Source organism: Scardinius erythrophthalmus (assembly GCF_964197995.2).
Source record: "Scardinius erythrophthalmus genome assembly, chromosome: 3".
Taxonomy (NCBI): Eukaryota; Metazoa; Chordata; class Actinopteri; order Cypriniformes; family Leuciscidae; genus Scardinius; species Scardinius erythrophthalmus.
In genome coordinates this window covers 55,365,817-55,380,188 of record NC_138223.1, presented here as the reverse complement: position 1 = coordinate 55,380,188, position 14,372 = coordinate 55,365,817, and the positions used below count along the sequence as shown (strand labels likewise).

Here is a 14,372-nt window from a genome sequence, read left to right as displayed (position 1 = left end):
TCTCAACAATGGTGACAATAATAAAGCATGTTGCAGTGCATTCTGGGTGCCACCAATCAAAACTCATTCATGGCTCCCATCATGCATTGCGGTATGAATAAATTCTGATCTGAATTGTCTATGTAATTTCCTTTTCCTAATTGAATATTCTTTTTGTCACCATTGTTGAGATTCATACACTTAATCTTGATGTCTGTGTGTGCCGTAATTATTATTATTATTTTTTAAATATCAGAACAACTTTTAAGAAATCATTTGGATTATATTGAAAATTCTGGATCTTATTCTGTAGAATCACAGTGATGCTGTAATGATCAATATACATTTAAGTCAGAGATTAGGCTCTAAATGAGTTCAGTGATTCAGGTAAAATGATAATTATGTTAAAATATAACCAACACCACCTGATCAGCTTTTCTCTTTGTTCATTTGAGAGTTATAACTCAGTTGCAACAGCCAAACAAACTCTAAAGTTAAACATTTAAAGGTCAACTGCCAAGCTAAATCAAACACTGATCTCCATAATGGTGATAATGGAAAATTAAAATGGTTATGTTCTTGGAATGTTAGAAATCAACGTTTCTATAATGTTGAATTTTAAATCAAAATTAAGTTGAAAGAACGTTTGAGTAACATTACACCTTTTAAAACACGTTCCTCTAACGTCAAGAAAACTGGACATTTTTCACGTTCCCAGAACCAACACTGAATATTTGGAGAATGTTCGTATAACAAAAGTCTGTTAGCTGGGTGCTTGTTAACAGGCTTATTAAGGCTGAAATGAATCCATATTTAATATACAAAGATTTTGTGGCTCAGATAAGGTCCAGTTCTGGTGTATTTCTTTGCTCTTGGCTGACATGTGGCATTGCTATGGCCTGCTTGTGGCCCAGATCTGGCAAACAGGAGCGGTCCACCCAAGTGCTGTCGTTCCACACTGCATGTGGGCCAGAACATCTTTCCACGGGTGCCAGATGTGGGCCAGATCTGGGCTGACACAATGTTGCTATCTGAGTTGTCATTTTTGGTTTTGGGTGGAAGTAAACCTAAAGATATACTGTAAATTAGATTTAAGAATTTAATTTTGCTCTGAAATATTTTACTCTTCTTGTGTTTATGCTTGTTAATTAATTATTTTAAAATACAACACAGACCTATTAGCATTCACTCACAAAAATTGATGACGGTTTGCTTACAGACGAGGGACCAAGTTCATCATCATGTAATGCGGCTGCTCCTCCTACAACTGAAGAGGCTGAAAATCAAACTCCCTTTCACAAGGTAAAAGTTAAAATGGGACCAAAGCAAACAATTCATTCAAACATAAAAAGTCAGCGCTCGATCTAGTCTAACCATACAACGGTAAGTTACAGTTAAATAGCTTATAAAGTTATGAAACTTCCCCTCAGCCAAAACGATTGGCCAGGGAACAAATTATAGATTTACGTTACGAGACCAAAAATCGCCCGTTAGATATACACAAGACGAATTATATCTCATGTTATGGTTTAACCACTACAGAGACGCCAGAGTAAGCGGCAAACCTCAGACCGACTAGCTGAGCAAAGGCTGTTCCAGGCGGGGTACATCGCGCTGAGCGCCCGGTCATCGCTGGATCTCACAACTGGATACAATTTTCATAAATCTTTATAAATAAACCACAGATTTGAGCTTTAAACAACTACATTCTCGCCTGAAAAACTCTTAAAACTACATTTCACGATACAGAAACAGTAGTATTATATGTCAACTGTATTAAAAAATGGCGCTTCTTATGTTGTCATTCTCCGTTGCGCTGCCTTGTCAGCTGTCAATCAAGCTGTCAATCAAAGTTAACCACGCCCTTATTGCCATACATTTTATATCTAAATACGAACTAAACTAACGAGTTAGAAAAAAATTCACAGCCCTCATGGTTGTCAGGCACTCGGAAGCTATCGAAAAATACAATAAAAGTCCATGGGACCAACCTGTAAAAACATGAATTTATGCTGTGAAAACGGACATTTTAACATGGGGGCTATGGACATTTGCTCCCTTTTGGGACCTTCCTCTAGCGGATTTTAGATGTATTGCAGTTTTTCGCACTTCCGGGTAGGCTTCATTTTTCAGATCAGAATATTGCCGCTTGATTTTTACATGTGCAGTTACAGGAAAGTGACAATCTGTCTGTCTGCATAATATATTACACAACTTGATGATGTAATAATGGCAATGTACAAAGTCAGAAATGACCTTTTACTGATTGACTCAAATAAGGTTAACATATTGTTGAGAACACAAGTTTAGAGATGCTTTGGAAATGGCTCTATCTGTCCATGTTCTAAATGAATGAATTATTTAATAGAATATGTTTTCATAGTTTCTGCTGTCCCCAAAATGCTGATAATGTCTGAAACCTCACTTTTCCTGGTTCATTTCTAAACTGAGAACAGCATATAGTATTTACTCTTTTCTGTCCTGTAGATCTTCAACGACCCCATTCATGGTCAGATTGAGATGCACCCCCTGCTGGTGAAGATCATCGACACTCCTCAGTTTCAGAGACTCCGTCACATCAAACAACTCGGAGGAACATATCTGGTGTATCCGGGAGCCACTCACACTCGCTTCGAACACTCACTTGGGTAAAGTACAATTAAAGCAATAAAGATTTAAAGCAACTTATGAGTAAATATAAACAGGATAATTTTTGGAACTAGTCAAGTCAAGTCACCTTTATTTATATAGCGCTTTTTACAATACAGATTGTATCAAAGCAGCTTCACATTGATAAAATGGAAATAATACAACAAAGTTTGTTTCTAGAAGAAAATTGCATCATTGTCCACCCTAATTAGGCAGATCAATAATATCGTTGAATATTAAATGTCCCCAACTAAGCAAGCCAAAAGCCAAGGCAACAGTGGCAAGGAACCAAAACTCCATCAGGTGACAGAATAGAGAAAAAAACCTTGGGAGAACCCAGGCTCAGTCAGGGGCCAGTTCTCTTCTAGCCAACGAGCGAACAGTGTATGATTATGATGAACTAGAAAGGTGACAAACCTTGGTAAAAAAAAGGGCATACTAATGCTGCCTTCACGTGCAATATTAAAAGTCCTACCTCCCCCTGAAGTCATGATTATGAGCTTGTCACATTCATACGCTTTGTTGTCAGAAAGAACAGGAATCAGGTTTATTTTTGCCTATTAACTATGAAAATCATATTAAAGCCAAAATGCCATTGACAACCATATAAACATTCTCTGCAAAATCCCAAATGTTACATGAACACCCCTCAGTGTACATATGTGTCCACACTCCAGATTGTTAAAATAACACTGAGGCTACATCTACATTAATCCGGATACATCTGAAAGGGGGCCGTCCGCAATCACGCAATTCTTCTGACAGGATCATTTTATTTAGCAAAATACCTCAGCATTCACTGAAGCGTCCAGGTCTCACTCACTCACCATTATATGTTTGGTCTAAAACGCAACCGCTCACATTTGTTGTCCTGCAGTAAAACATGTGAGTACATTTTCTGTCATCTTTGCAGGACTGTGATATGAATAGTGTAAAAAGTAACACATTTTAGCAACAGTGTGTAAGTGAATAACACATAACAGGCACAATACCGGTATAAACATGAATATATAGGGGAGAGTGGGGTGAGTTGTGCCAGTTTTTACTCAAAGTGACTTTGAAGTGAGGCCATGGCAGTAATGCCTTCAACTTAACCCACATAGCAACATTGTGTCGGCCCAGATCCGGCCCACATCTGGCACACGTGGAAAGATGATCTGGCCCACATGCAGCGTGGAATTACGGCACTTGACTGGACTGCTCCTGTTTGCCAGATCTGGGCCACAAGCAGGCCATAGCAATGCCACATGTCAGCCAAGAGCAAAGAAATAAACCACAACTGGACCTTATCTGAGCCACAACATCTGTGTATATTAAATATGAAGTCATCTCAGCCTTAATAAGCCTGTTAACAAGCAGAATCACTGAAGGAAAGAAGAGAACAGAAAAAGAGACAAGCAGAAACACAAGAACTACAACTGACTTCAGACACAGCCTCAGATGAAATCAACTGAAGAGAAAAGAAGACATTAAATCTGTGAAGATCTCAGCAGAGGAGGATTAACCAACTCCACAAACAGCATTACCAGCTTCACTTATTACTAACCAGACTGACTTTATTTCTGGCAGACGTCTACAGAAGTTTTATTGAGAATTAACAGAGGTTTAACTCTAATGTGTTTCATTTGAAGTCACCATAAGAGTGATTAGTGTTTCCATTAGTTGGGCTCTTAACTCTTATTATATCTTTTGTCTTCTTTGGCTGCTGTGACAGTGTGTTTGTCAAACACATTTGCTGCCGCAAAAAAAGCTAAAGTGAACTGAGATCAGGTGATGATGGTTACCTGTTGATGGCTATATAATCATCCTGAAATAACCTGTTTCACTGATGTCTTTTGAATCTAACAATTGTGTTGTACCATTAATATATTCACATCACAAACCCTGTGTTTATGCAGCGTGAGGTCCAGCAATATTATAACAATCAGTTAGAAGAGTTTAACAAACATGAGCACAAGAACTGAATTCATGGTGACACACAGAGATATCAAAAATCAGCACATGAATCTCAACAAGGGTGACAATATATATATATATTTTTTTTGGATAAACAGATTAATTCATAACATCACTGAAAAGCTACTAAATATCACAACAAAAACAACAGCAAAAAAATAAAAGCACATATTTAGAATGAAACAAAATAATAGGACAATTCAGCTGCATAATTTATTCATGTTGCAATGCATGCTGGGAGTTTTGTACAATAATGGTACCCAGTAGGGCTGTGCGATATATATCGTGAGATTGTTATGCGCATCTCGTCAGTAAAGCCGGTTCCTTGATTAGTAGTAAATCGCCATCACCTGCTTTCAGATGGAGCGGCATTTACTACAAAGAGCCGTAGTTAACTGACAAGCTGAGCCAAATCACATTAATATCACGGACGTATCACCAGCGATATTTAATGCGATATGGCTCAGCTTGTCAGTTAACTACGGCTCTTTGTACACAGCAAAAACTCCAGTGTTAAATTAACACTCCTGGGAGTGTATGAGTCCACACTCAAGAGTGTTGAAGTTAATGAGATAATTAAGTGATTAATTTAGTGATGATTGAACATTATTGAAGACACCTGATGATAACAAGCAGAATCACTGAAGGAGAAAATCACAAATTGTAAGTTACCATTAAGGTGATGGGTGTTTGCTTTAGTTGGACTCTTGACTCAATGAGTTGTCTGTTGTTTCTGAATTATAATCACCAGTTGGACAAAGAAAAAAGTGATCTGATGATGTTGGTTATGTTATAACAATCATCATTTGAACTTGATCACTGAACTCATTAAAATCCTTCTTTCTGACTTCGATTTATGTTGTTGGTTAGTGAATCTGCATAAATGCCCAGATTTTTTTTACGTAATATAAAGGATTTCTTAAAAGCTGTTTAAAAAAAAAAAATTATTTTAGGCACACACAGACGTCAAGATTCAGTCTATGCATCTCAACAATGGTGATGAGCAGAATATTCAATTAGGAAAAGTAAATTACATAGACAATTCAGATCATAATTTATTCATACCGCAATGCATGATGGGAGCCATTAATGAGTTGTGATTGGTGGCAGCCACTGCAACATGCTTTATTATTGTCACCATTGTTGAGATTCACAGGCTGATTATTGATGTCTGTGTTTTAAATGAATTTATCTGAATGTCTTTTGATCAGAACAATGTTTATTAAATATTTTGAATTATAAGTAAGGAATAATTGACGACAGGCCGTTGAATTGTCATTAAAACGCTCTTGTATGTAGGACTAATTTCTTACGCATCTAATCCAGTGTCTCCGTTGCTAAGTCCAAAACGTCATTTTAGAGTTAGTAACGGAGGTTTGAGCCACTGATAGCAGACTAATGCTGGGACTCACGACTAGCTGACACATTCTCTGACTGTTTTCATCGCTGCAGCAGATTTTAAACACCGACTTTGAACACAGACTGAACGCGCTGAACACGCGTTTGCATATCAGTCATAAGTATCAAATTACATTCATAACCGGCCTTAAAGTGTGTCCCCGGCTTTATGCAGTTATTAATGCAGTTATTAGAGAGAGATGTTGCAATAATGAGACAAGCATGTGCGTCAATATTATTATTTATTTATTAATTCAATTCGTTATAATTAATTTGTTCATTCTTTTTTCTATTATTGACAGATGACAGTAGACTAGCCAAATAAATTAAACACAAAGCCATTTTAACAAGTAGGCCTATCAATAATTATTTATTTGTTATATATTATCTGCAATAAAAATCCGTGCTGCAGGACTATCCATTTATTTATTTATTTATTTAGCCTATATTCAGTTTAATTTTCTACTGATTATAGATAGCCTAGGCCTATATACTTTATTTATTAAAATTAAACAGCATGTTTCTATTGATTGTGAAGCTAGACGTTGAAAATTGCAGATCAAGCGCATGAGGCTAAATGCTTTTTATTGTTATGAATTGTATCCTATTTTCCGTTATTACAGTTGACTACGCGAAGTGATATGGAACTGTAATGCGGTCAAGACCTGCCTGGAACTACTTTAGCTGTGCGTTTCCCTGAAAATAATGCACACCTTAGAACGTTTGTCGACCAATCAGATTCAAGCATTCAACGGCCCTGTAGTATAAGTACTGATAATCATAGGCTGAAGAATCACAAAGCTGCTGCTAACAAGTTAAACCAAACTATCTCGATAAGTTTCCTTTTTCAGATCACAGCATGATTATGTCAAAACATAACCAACACTATAAGATAACATTTTACTTTGTTCATTTAACTGTTATAAATCAATAACAGCAGACAAACAACAGTAAATATTGAAGTAAACATATAATGGTCTAGAGCCCAACTAAAGCAAACACCCATCACCTTAATGGTAACTTACAATTTGTGATTTTCTTCTTCAGTGATTCTGCTTGTTAACATCAGGAGTCTTCAATAATGCTCAATCATCACTAAATTAATCACTTAATTATCTCCTCAGCCCTAAATGCCGCTTCATCTGAAAGCAGGTGAAGGCGATTTACTACTAATCAAGGGAACCGGCTTTACTGACGAGATGCGCATAACAATATCGCGATTTAAATCGCCCAGCCCTAGTACCCAGCATGCATTGCAGCAAGGTACTTTTGATTGTCACCATTGTTGAGATTCATACGTTGATTATTGATGTCTGTGTTTGTCATCAAACCGTAATGTTTCATGCTCATGTTTGTTAAGTAAGGAATAATTGACGACAGGCCGTTGAATTATTAGAAAAATAATGCACACCCGAGGTGGTAATGCGGTCACGACGCGAAGCGGAGTGGCCGTTACACCTCGGTGTGCATTATTTTTCTAATAATTCAACGGCCTGAAGTCAATTATTCCGCTTATACTACAGTTGCCACACATCGAAACATTGTTCAGATTATGTATTTCAAGACGTTTGTAAAGTTGTTGTCATTAAAACGCTCTTGTATGTAGGACTAATTTCTTACGCATCTAATCCAGTGTCTCCGTTGCTAAGTCCAAAACGTCATTTTAGAGTTAGTAACGGAGGTTTGAGCCACTGATAGCAGACTAATGCTGGAGACACACGACTAGCTGACACATTCTCTTACTGTTTTCATCGCTGCAGCAGATTTTAAACACCGACTTTGAACACAGACTGAACGCGCTGAACACGCGTTTGGTCATGATCAGTCATACGTATCAAATTACATTCATAACCGGCCTTAAAGTGTGTCCCCGGCTTTATGCAGTTATTAATGCAGTAATTAGAGAGAGATGTTGCAATAATGAGACAAGCATGTGCGTCAATATTATTATTTATTTATTAATTCAATTTGTTATAATTAATTTGTTCATTCTTTTTTATATTATTGACAGATGTTATAAAACACATAAATAAATTAATTAATTAAACCAAATAAATTAAACACAAAGCCATTTTAACAAGTAGGCCTATCAATAACTATTTATTTGTTATATATTATCTGCAATAAAAATCCGTGCTGCAGGACTATCCATTTATTTATTTATTTATTTAGCCTATATTCAGTTTAATTTTCTACTGATTATAGATAGCCTAGGCCTATATACTTTATTTATTCAAATTAAACTGCATGTTTCCATTGATTGTGAAGCTAGACGTTGAAAATTGCAGATCAAGCGCATGAGGCTAAATGCTTTTTCTTGTTATGAATTGTATCCTATTTTCCGTTATTACAGTTGACTACGCGAAGTGATATGGAACTGTAATGCGGTCAAGACCTGCCTGGAACTACTTTAGCTGTGCGTTTCCCTGAAAATAATGCACACCTTAGAACGTTCTTCAACCAATCAGATTCAAGCATTCAACAGCCCTGTAGTATAAAGTCTTCTAACTGATTGTTATAATAATGCTGGACCTCACGCTGCAGAAACACAGGATTTGTGATGTGAAGATATTAATGGTACAACACAATTGTTAGATTCCAAAGACATCAGTGAAACAGGTTATTTCATGATGATTATAAATCCATCAACAGGTAACCATCATCACATGATCTCAGTTCACTTTAGCTTTCTTTGCTGCTGCAAATGTGTTTGACAAACACACTGTCACAGCAGCCAAAGAAGACAAAAGATATAATAAGAGTTAAGAGCCCAACTAATGGAAACACTAATCACTCTTATGGTGACTTCAAATGAAACACATTAGAGTTAAACCTCTGTTAATTCTCAATAAAAACTTCTGTAGACGTCTGACAGAAATAAAGTCAGTCTGGTTAGTAATAAGTGAAGCTGGTAATGCTGTTTGTGGAGTTGTTTAATCCTCCTCTGCTGAGATCTTCACAGATTTAATGTCTTCTTTTCTCTTCAGTTGATTTCATCTGAGGCTGTGGCTGAAGTCAGTTGTAGTTCTTGTGTTTCTGCTCGTCTCTTTTTCTGTTCTCTTCTTTCCTTCAGTGATTCTGCTTGTTAACAGGCTTATTAAGGCTGAGATGACTCTATATGTAATATACACAGATGTTGTGGCTCAGATAAGGTCCAGTTCTGGTTTATTTCTTTGCTCTTGGCTGACATGTGGCATTGCTATGGCCTGCTTCTGGCCCAGATCTGGCAAACAGGAGCGGCCCACCATCATTCCACGCTGCATGTGGGCCAGATCCTCTTTCCACGTGTGCCAGATGTGGGCCGGATCTGGGCCGACACAATGTTGCTATGTGGGTGGCTTTACTGACGAGATGCGCATAACAATATCGCGATTTAAATCGCCCAGCCCTATATTTACTTAATTTGAGTGTTGCTATGAGAACACATTTTCACTTTTTAATTTTTTTTTTACTTTACAAAACATTGCTTACCCTGTTCTAATTTATCCTAAATCCATTCATCATTACATTGATCAAACAATGTAAAAGCTGGATGTATCCTGTGTTTTGTTTAAAATTGTTGTTTTTACTGTTTGTGCAGTGCTGCATATTTAGCAGGACGTCTGGGCAAAGTTCTGCAAGAGAAACAACAGAAGGATCTTGAAAAGGAACCGGATCTAAGAGAGAAGCAGGAGATACAGGATCAAGACATATTGTGTGTCCAAATTGCTGCTCTGTGCTATAATTTAGGTGAGTGCCAGAAACATCCACTTTTAGTGGAAAACATATACTAAAAATGCTCTCTATATCTAATAAATTGTTATATGTTTTTTGAAAATGTTCAACAAAAAAGCTTTAAGATACACATGTAGCGCCCCCAACAGTTGTTTATGGGGGAAGGCTAACCTGAGTTCTTTTAGATCTAGTATTCAATCAAATTCTATATTTATTTTAATAAGGGCAAATGATTAATCAGGTTGTTGTGGTTCTCAAATAAACACAGAGTTATAAAATGAAAATGAAATAATAGCAACAACAATTGAAACAAATAAAGCTCTTTACTGAATATAAAATAAAATAATCACACAAGAATATGAATTAGTAAACAACCAAAAGATGATTGACAGTGTAGGCTAATTCCTAAAACGAATAGCTGGCAAAAATCTAATAATCCAATAAAAAAAATACCACAGTTCTCGTAGCAGGCCTGAATCGACGCTCGGGTTCGTTGTAGCCTAAAACGTGTGGCTGCTTCACTCCGTAGAGCAAAATAAAATAAAAAGAATGCGCTCACCACGTGTGTTGCACAACAGCACCGTCCCCGTCGATTGCGTGCGTTGTCTCGGTCCTGATGCAGCTCTATCGGTGCAATCGAATGACCCAGACTGTAGCCCCAGTCCGTTTAGTCAACAAACAGGCAATCTCTCGTCCCACGCCGCACACACGCTCACAGTCAGCAGCTCGCGTCAAACTTCAAACTGTCCATAAACAAACTGAATTGAGCTCTTCGTCAAAGCACTGTTCAGTATTCAGATATCATCCGATAGTTCGTCAGGATTAGTCACCCTAATCTATCAGATGTTACCAGAGAAATATGTTATTCACATATTACTGTCTCTATAGTTCTTATTCGATCTACGTCATCAATGTTCGCGGCGGCCATGTTGTTGACATAGAAACCACGGCAACTGTCAGTCTGTCGAGGCAGCGTCGGAATTATCCATGGTATTATCGCTGTATTTTTTATTTTTTTAAACAGCGCGATGGTGTACTGTGTTGTGTAATACACGGCTGTTCTAACAACAGCAATAAGAACCCCGAAGTTTTTATGCGATACCGACTGTAAGAAAACGTGAATGGAAGGAGACAGAGGAGTTGAGCCAGCGCAGGAGAGACTTGTGGCTAGCTAGGATAAATATAGTCTAAACTCCCCACAGCAAAGTCTGTTCCCATCATTTTACCACATGTTAGGGGGGATTGGGGGGGATGTAAAAAAAATATTGCATCACAATAAGTGTATTGTGATTGTCAAAACATTTTAGCAACTAAACTGAATTTTATTAGGTTTAGTGACAACATGTTACAATGTTTACATGGTACAATTTCTGGTAAGCTACGCTTTTTATTATTTCAATTCAATTATTGTGATTTGATTTAATATTGACTCATTTGGATAAATATTAGGTAGGCTACACAAGATAGGCATACATTTTTCTCAAGAAAAAAACAACTCACCTAATGCTGTAAACATACAGAGAGAGATATAATGCGTTTTTTTATTATAACTTTATTTAATGATATAAGTAAACATATAATAAATATATAATATAGTACACATATTTAGCAAAATACTCTATAGCTATTTTTTCTAGCCAACTAACGTGCTATAGCCTAGGCTATATTATGGTCATCAAATGGCTTTCCTGAGGTAAATGTTATGTGACAATTGTTCTCCAGCAGTTTTATTGAACCCTTTGTTTGTTTGATTGATGGGTCGATATTATGTATGAGGAATATACATTTCGGTAAGTTGTACTGTATCTTTCAACAGTGTTCGTGTTTATTTACTATTAGCTAGAGATGATCGGTTCACGTGCAGCTTGGGATCTGTCGCGTCACATTTACAAGCGCCAAAACGGTATTTATTGTTTGAATTTCGTAATAAAAGTGACAGAACCTGATAGCTGAGATTTTTTATATCATAAGTAACCTGCTCTGTCTAGTCTGTCGGTCTCCGTGCCCTCTTTGCTTCGTGAGAAAATGGATGTGTGGCGTGAGAGCGTGTGAAAAGTGTCTCACGGTGAATCCGTGAGAGTTGGCAGCTCTTTAAAATTTAATAAATAAGTTACGGCTGGCAATAAGGACAGATCTTTACTTAAGGCTATAGGGTCTATTTGATATGGGTCCACACCAATCCCACATAGCAACAGTGTGTCGGCCCAGATCCGGCACACATCTGGCACACATGGAAAGATGATTTGGCCCACATGCAGCATGGACTTACGGCACTTGGGTGGGCCACTCCTGTTTGCCAGATCTGGGCCACAAGCAGGCCATAGCAATGCCACATCTCAGCCAAGAGCAAAGAAATAAACCAGAACTGGAGGATTAAACAACTCCACAAACAGCATTACCAGCTTCACTTATTACCAATCAGACTGACTTTATTTCTGTCAGACGTCTACACAAGTTTTTATTGAGAATTAACAGAGGTTTAACTATAATGTGTTTCATTTAAAGTCACCATTACAGTGAATAGTGTTTTCATTAGTTGGGCTCTTAACTCTTATTATATCTATTGTCTTCTTTGGCGGCTGTGACAGTGTGTTTGTCAAACACATTTACAGCAGCAAAGAAAGCTAAAGTGAACTGAGATCAGGTGATGATGGTTATCTGTTGATGGTTTTATAATCATCACGAAATAACCTGTTTCACTGAGATAATTTGAATCCAACAATTGTGTTGTACCATTAATATCTTCACACCACAAACCCTGTGCTACTGCAGCATGAGATCCAGCAATATTATAACAATCAGTTAGAAGACTTTAACAAACATGAGCACCAATCATTACTGTTTGATGACACACACAGACATCAATAATCAACGTATGAATCTCAACAATGGTGAGAATCAAAAGTACCTTGCTGCAATGCATGCTGGGTACCATCATTGTACAAAACTCCCAGCATGCATTGCAACATGAATAAATTATGCAGCTAAATTGTCCTATTAATTTGTTTAATTCTAAATATGTGCTTTTATTTTTTTGCTGTTGTTTTTGTTGTGGCATTTAGTAGCTTTTCAGTGATGTTCTGAATTAATCTAAAAAAAAAAAATATTGTCACCCTTGTTGAGATTCATGTGCTGATTTTTGATATCTAAGTGTGTCAACATGGATTTTTTTTTTCGTGCTCATGTTTGTTAAAGTCTTCTAACTGATTGTTATAATATTGCTGGACCTCACGCTGCAGTAGCACAGGGTTTGTGATGAGAACATATTAATGGTACAACACAATTGTGAGATTCAAATTATCTCAGTGAAACAGGTTATTTCGTGATGATTATAAAACCATCGACAGGTAACCATCATCACCTGATCTCATTTCACTTTAGCTTTCTCTGCTGCTATAAATGTGTTTGATAAACACACTGTCACAGCCGCCAAAAAAGACAATATATATAATAAGAGTTAAGAGCCCAACTAATGGAAACACTAATCACTCTTATGGTGACTTCAAATGAAACACATTATAGTTAAACCTCTGTTAATTCTCAATAAAAACTTGTGTAGACGTCTGACAGAAATAAAGTCAGTCTGATTGGTAATAAGTGAAGCTTGTTTAAGTTGTTAAGTGGAGTTGTTTAATCCTCCAGTTCTGGTTTATTTCTTTGCTCTTGGCTGAGATGTGGCATTGCTATGGCCTGCTTGTGGCCCAGATCTGGCAAACAGGAGTGGCCCACCCAAGTGCCGTAAGTCCACGCTGCATGTGGGCCAGATCATCTTTCCGCGTGTGCCAGATGTGGGCCGGATCTGGGCCGTCACAATGTTGCTATGTGGGATCAAGCTTATCTTCTCTTGATACCGACGAGATGAAGTCGTAAAGCTACTGCTCCCCTCAACTCAAACCTGCGTGCGGCTATGGGCAGGACAGATGTCATGTCAACAATATGGCCGCGGTTAGCTACTTCCGGTGTTTGCGAATAAGGTGTTTGCGAATACAGTTTGAATAATGTTTGTGCTCTCTCTACTCTGTTCTCTTCCTCGTCTGACGTCATTCCTCTCTTCCTCGGCCCTTGCACAACACAACCAGTAAGCCTATGCAACTTTCACTTTATAAAATAAAATAAACATCTTACATGTCAAGTAACAATAACAATGTACATTTCTTTTTACAGAACTGGAAAAATATACAATATGAAAATAAACAAATTTAACAAACCACTGACTTTGTCTGGTTTATTATATTACCCAATTTTCCCTCGGGTTACACACAGCAAAAACTCAGTGTTAAATTAACACTCTTGAGTGTAGTCTCAAAAAAACTCCCAGGAGAGTTAATTTGAGATCATACTCAAGAGTTTTAAAGTGTTAAAATATGAGTGTTAAAAGAACACTGAAAAGTGTTAAATTAAAACTCTAGCAGTGTAAAAGTTATGTCAAAACATAACCAACACCTGATCAACTTTTTTTCTCTTTGCTTGTCTGGCTGTTACAACTCAGTTACAGCAGCCAAACAAAATATTAAATAGTGATAGTTAATAGTATTAATAGTGATATTGAGAGATATTAGATATGTCTAAAGAAAATAAACAATACAGAAGTTTTCTTCATTTGGCTTTTAGCTTGTACCAGTTATGATAAGACTTGAATTGTAATGACTATTATAACTGCTTGAATGCATATGATG

At 37.1% G+C, this 14,372-nt stretch overlaps 1 protein-coding gene across 2 annotated transcripts in view; it reads left to right on the top strand.

The window, feature by feature from the left end:
• LOC308687460 (uncharacterized protein) overlaps window positions 1-14,372 on the top strand; it is a 63,196-nt gene that overhangs the window by 29,450 nt on the left and 19,374 nt on the right. For both annotated transcript variants that reach the window (XM_081360026.1, XM_081360025.1), the window contains exons 15-17: window positions 1,199-1,281; window positions 2,467-2,627; window positions 9,563-9,711. In XM_081360026.1, coding sequence (XP_081216152.1) covers window positions 1,199-1,281; window positions 2,467-2,627; window positions 9,563-9,711 — 393 coding nt within the window. The remainder of the gene's footprint in view (window positions 1-1,198; window positions 1,282-2,466; window positions 2,628-9,562; window positions 9,712-14,372) is intronic.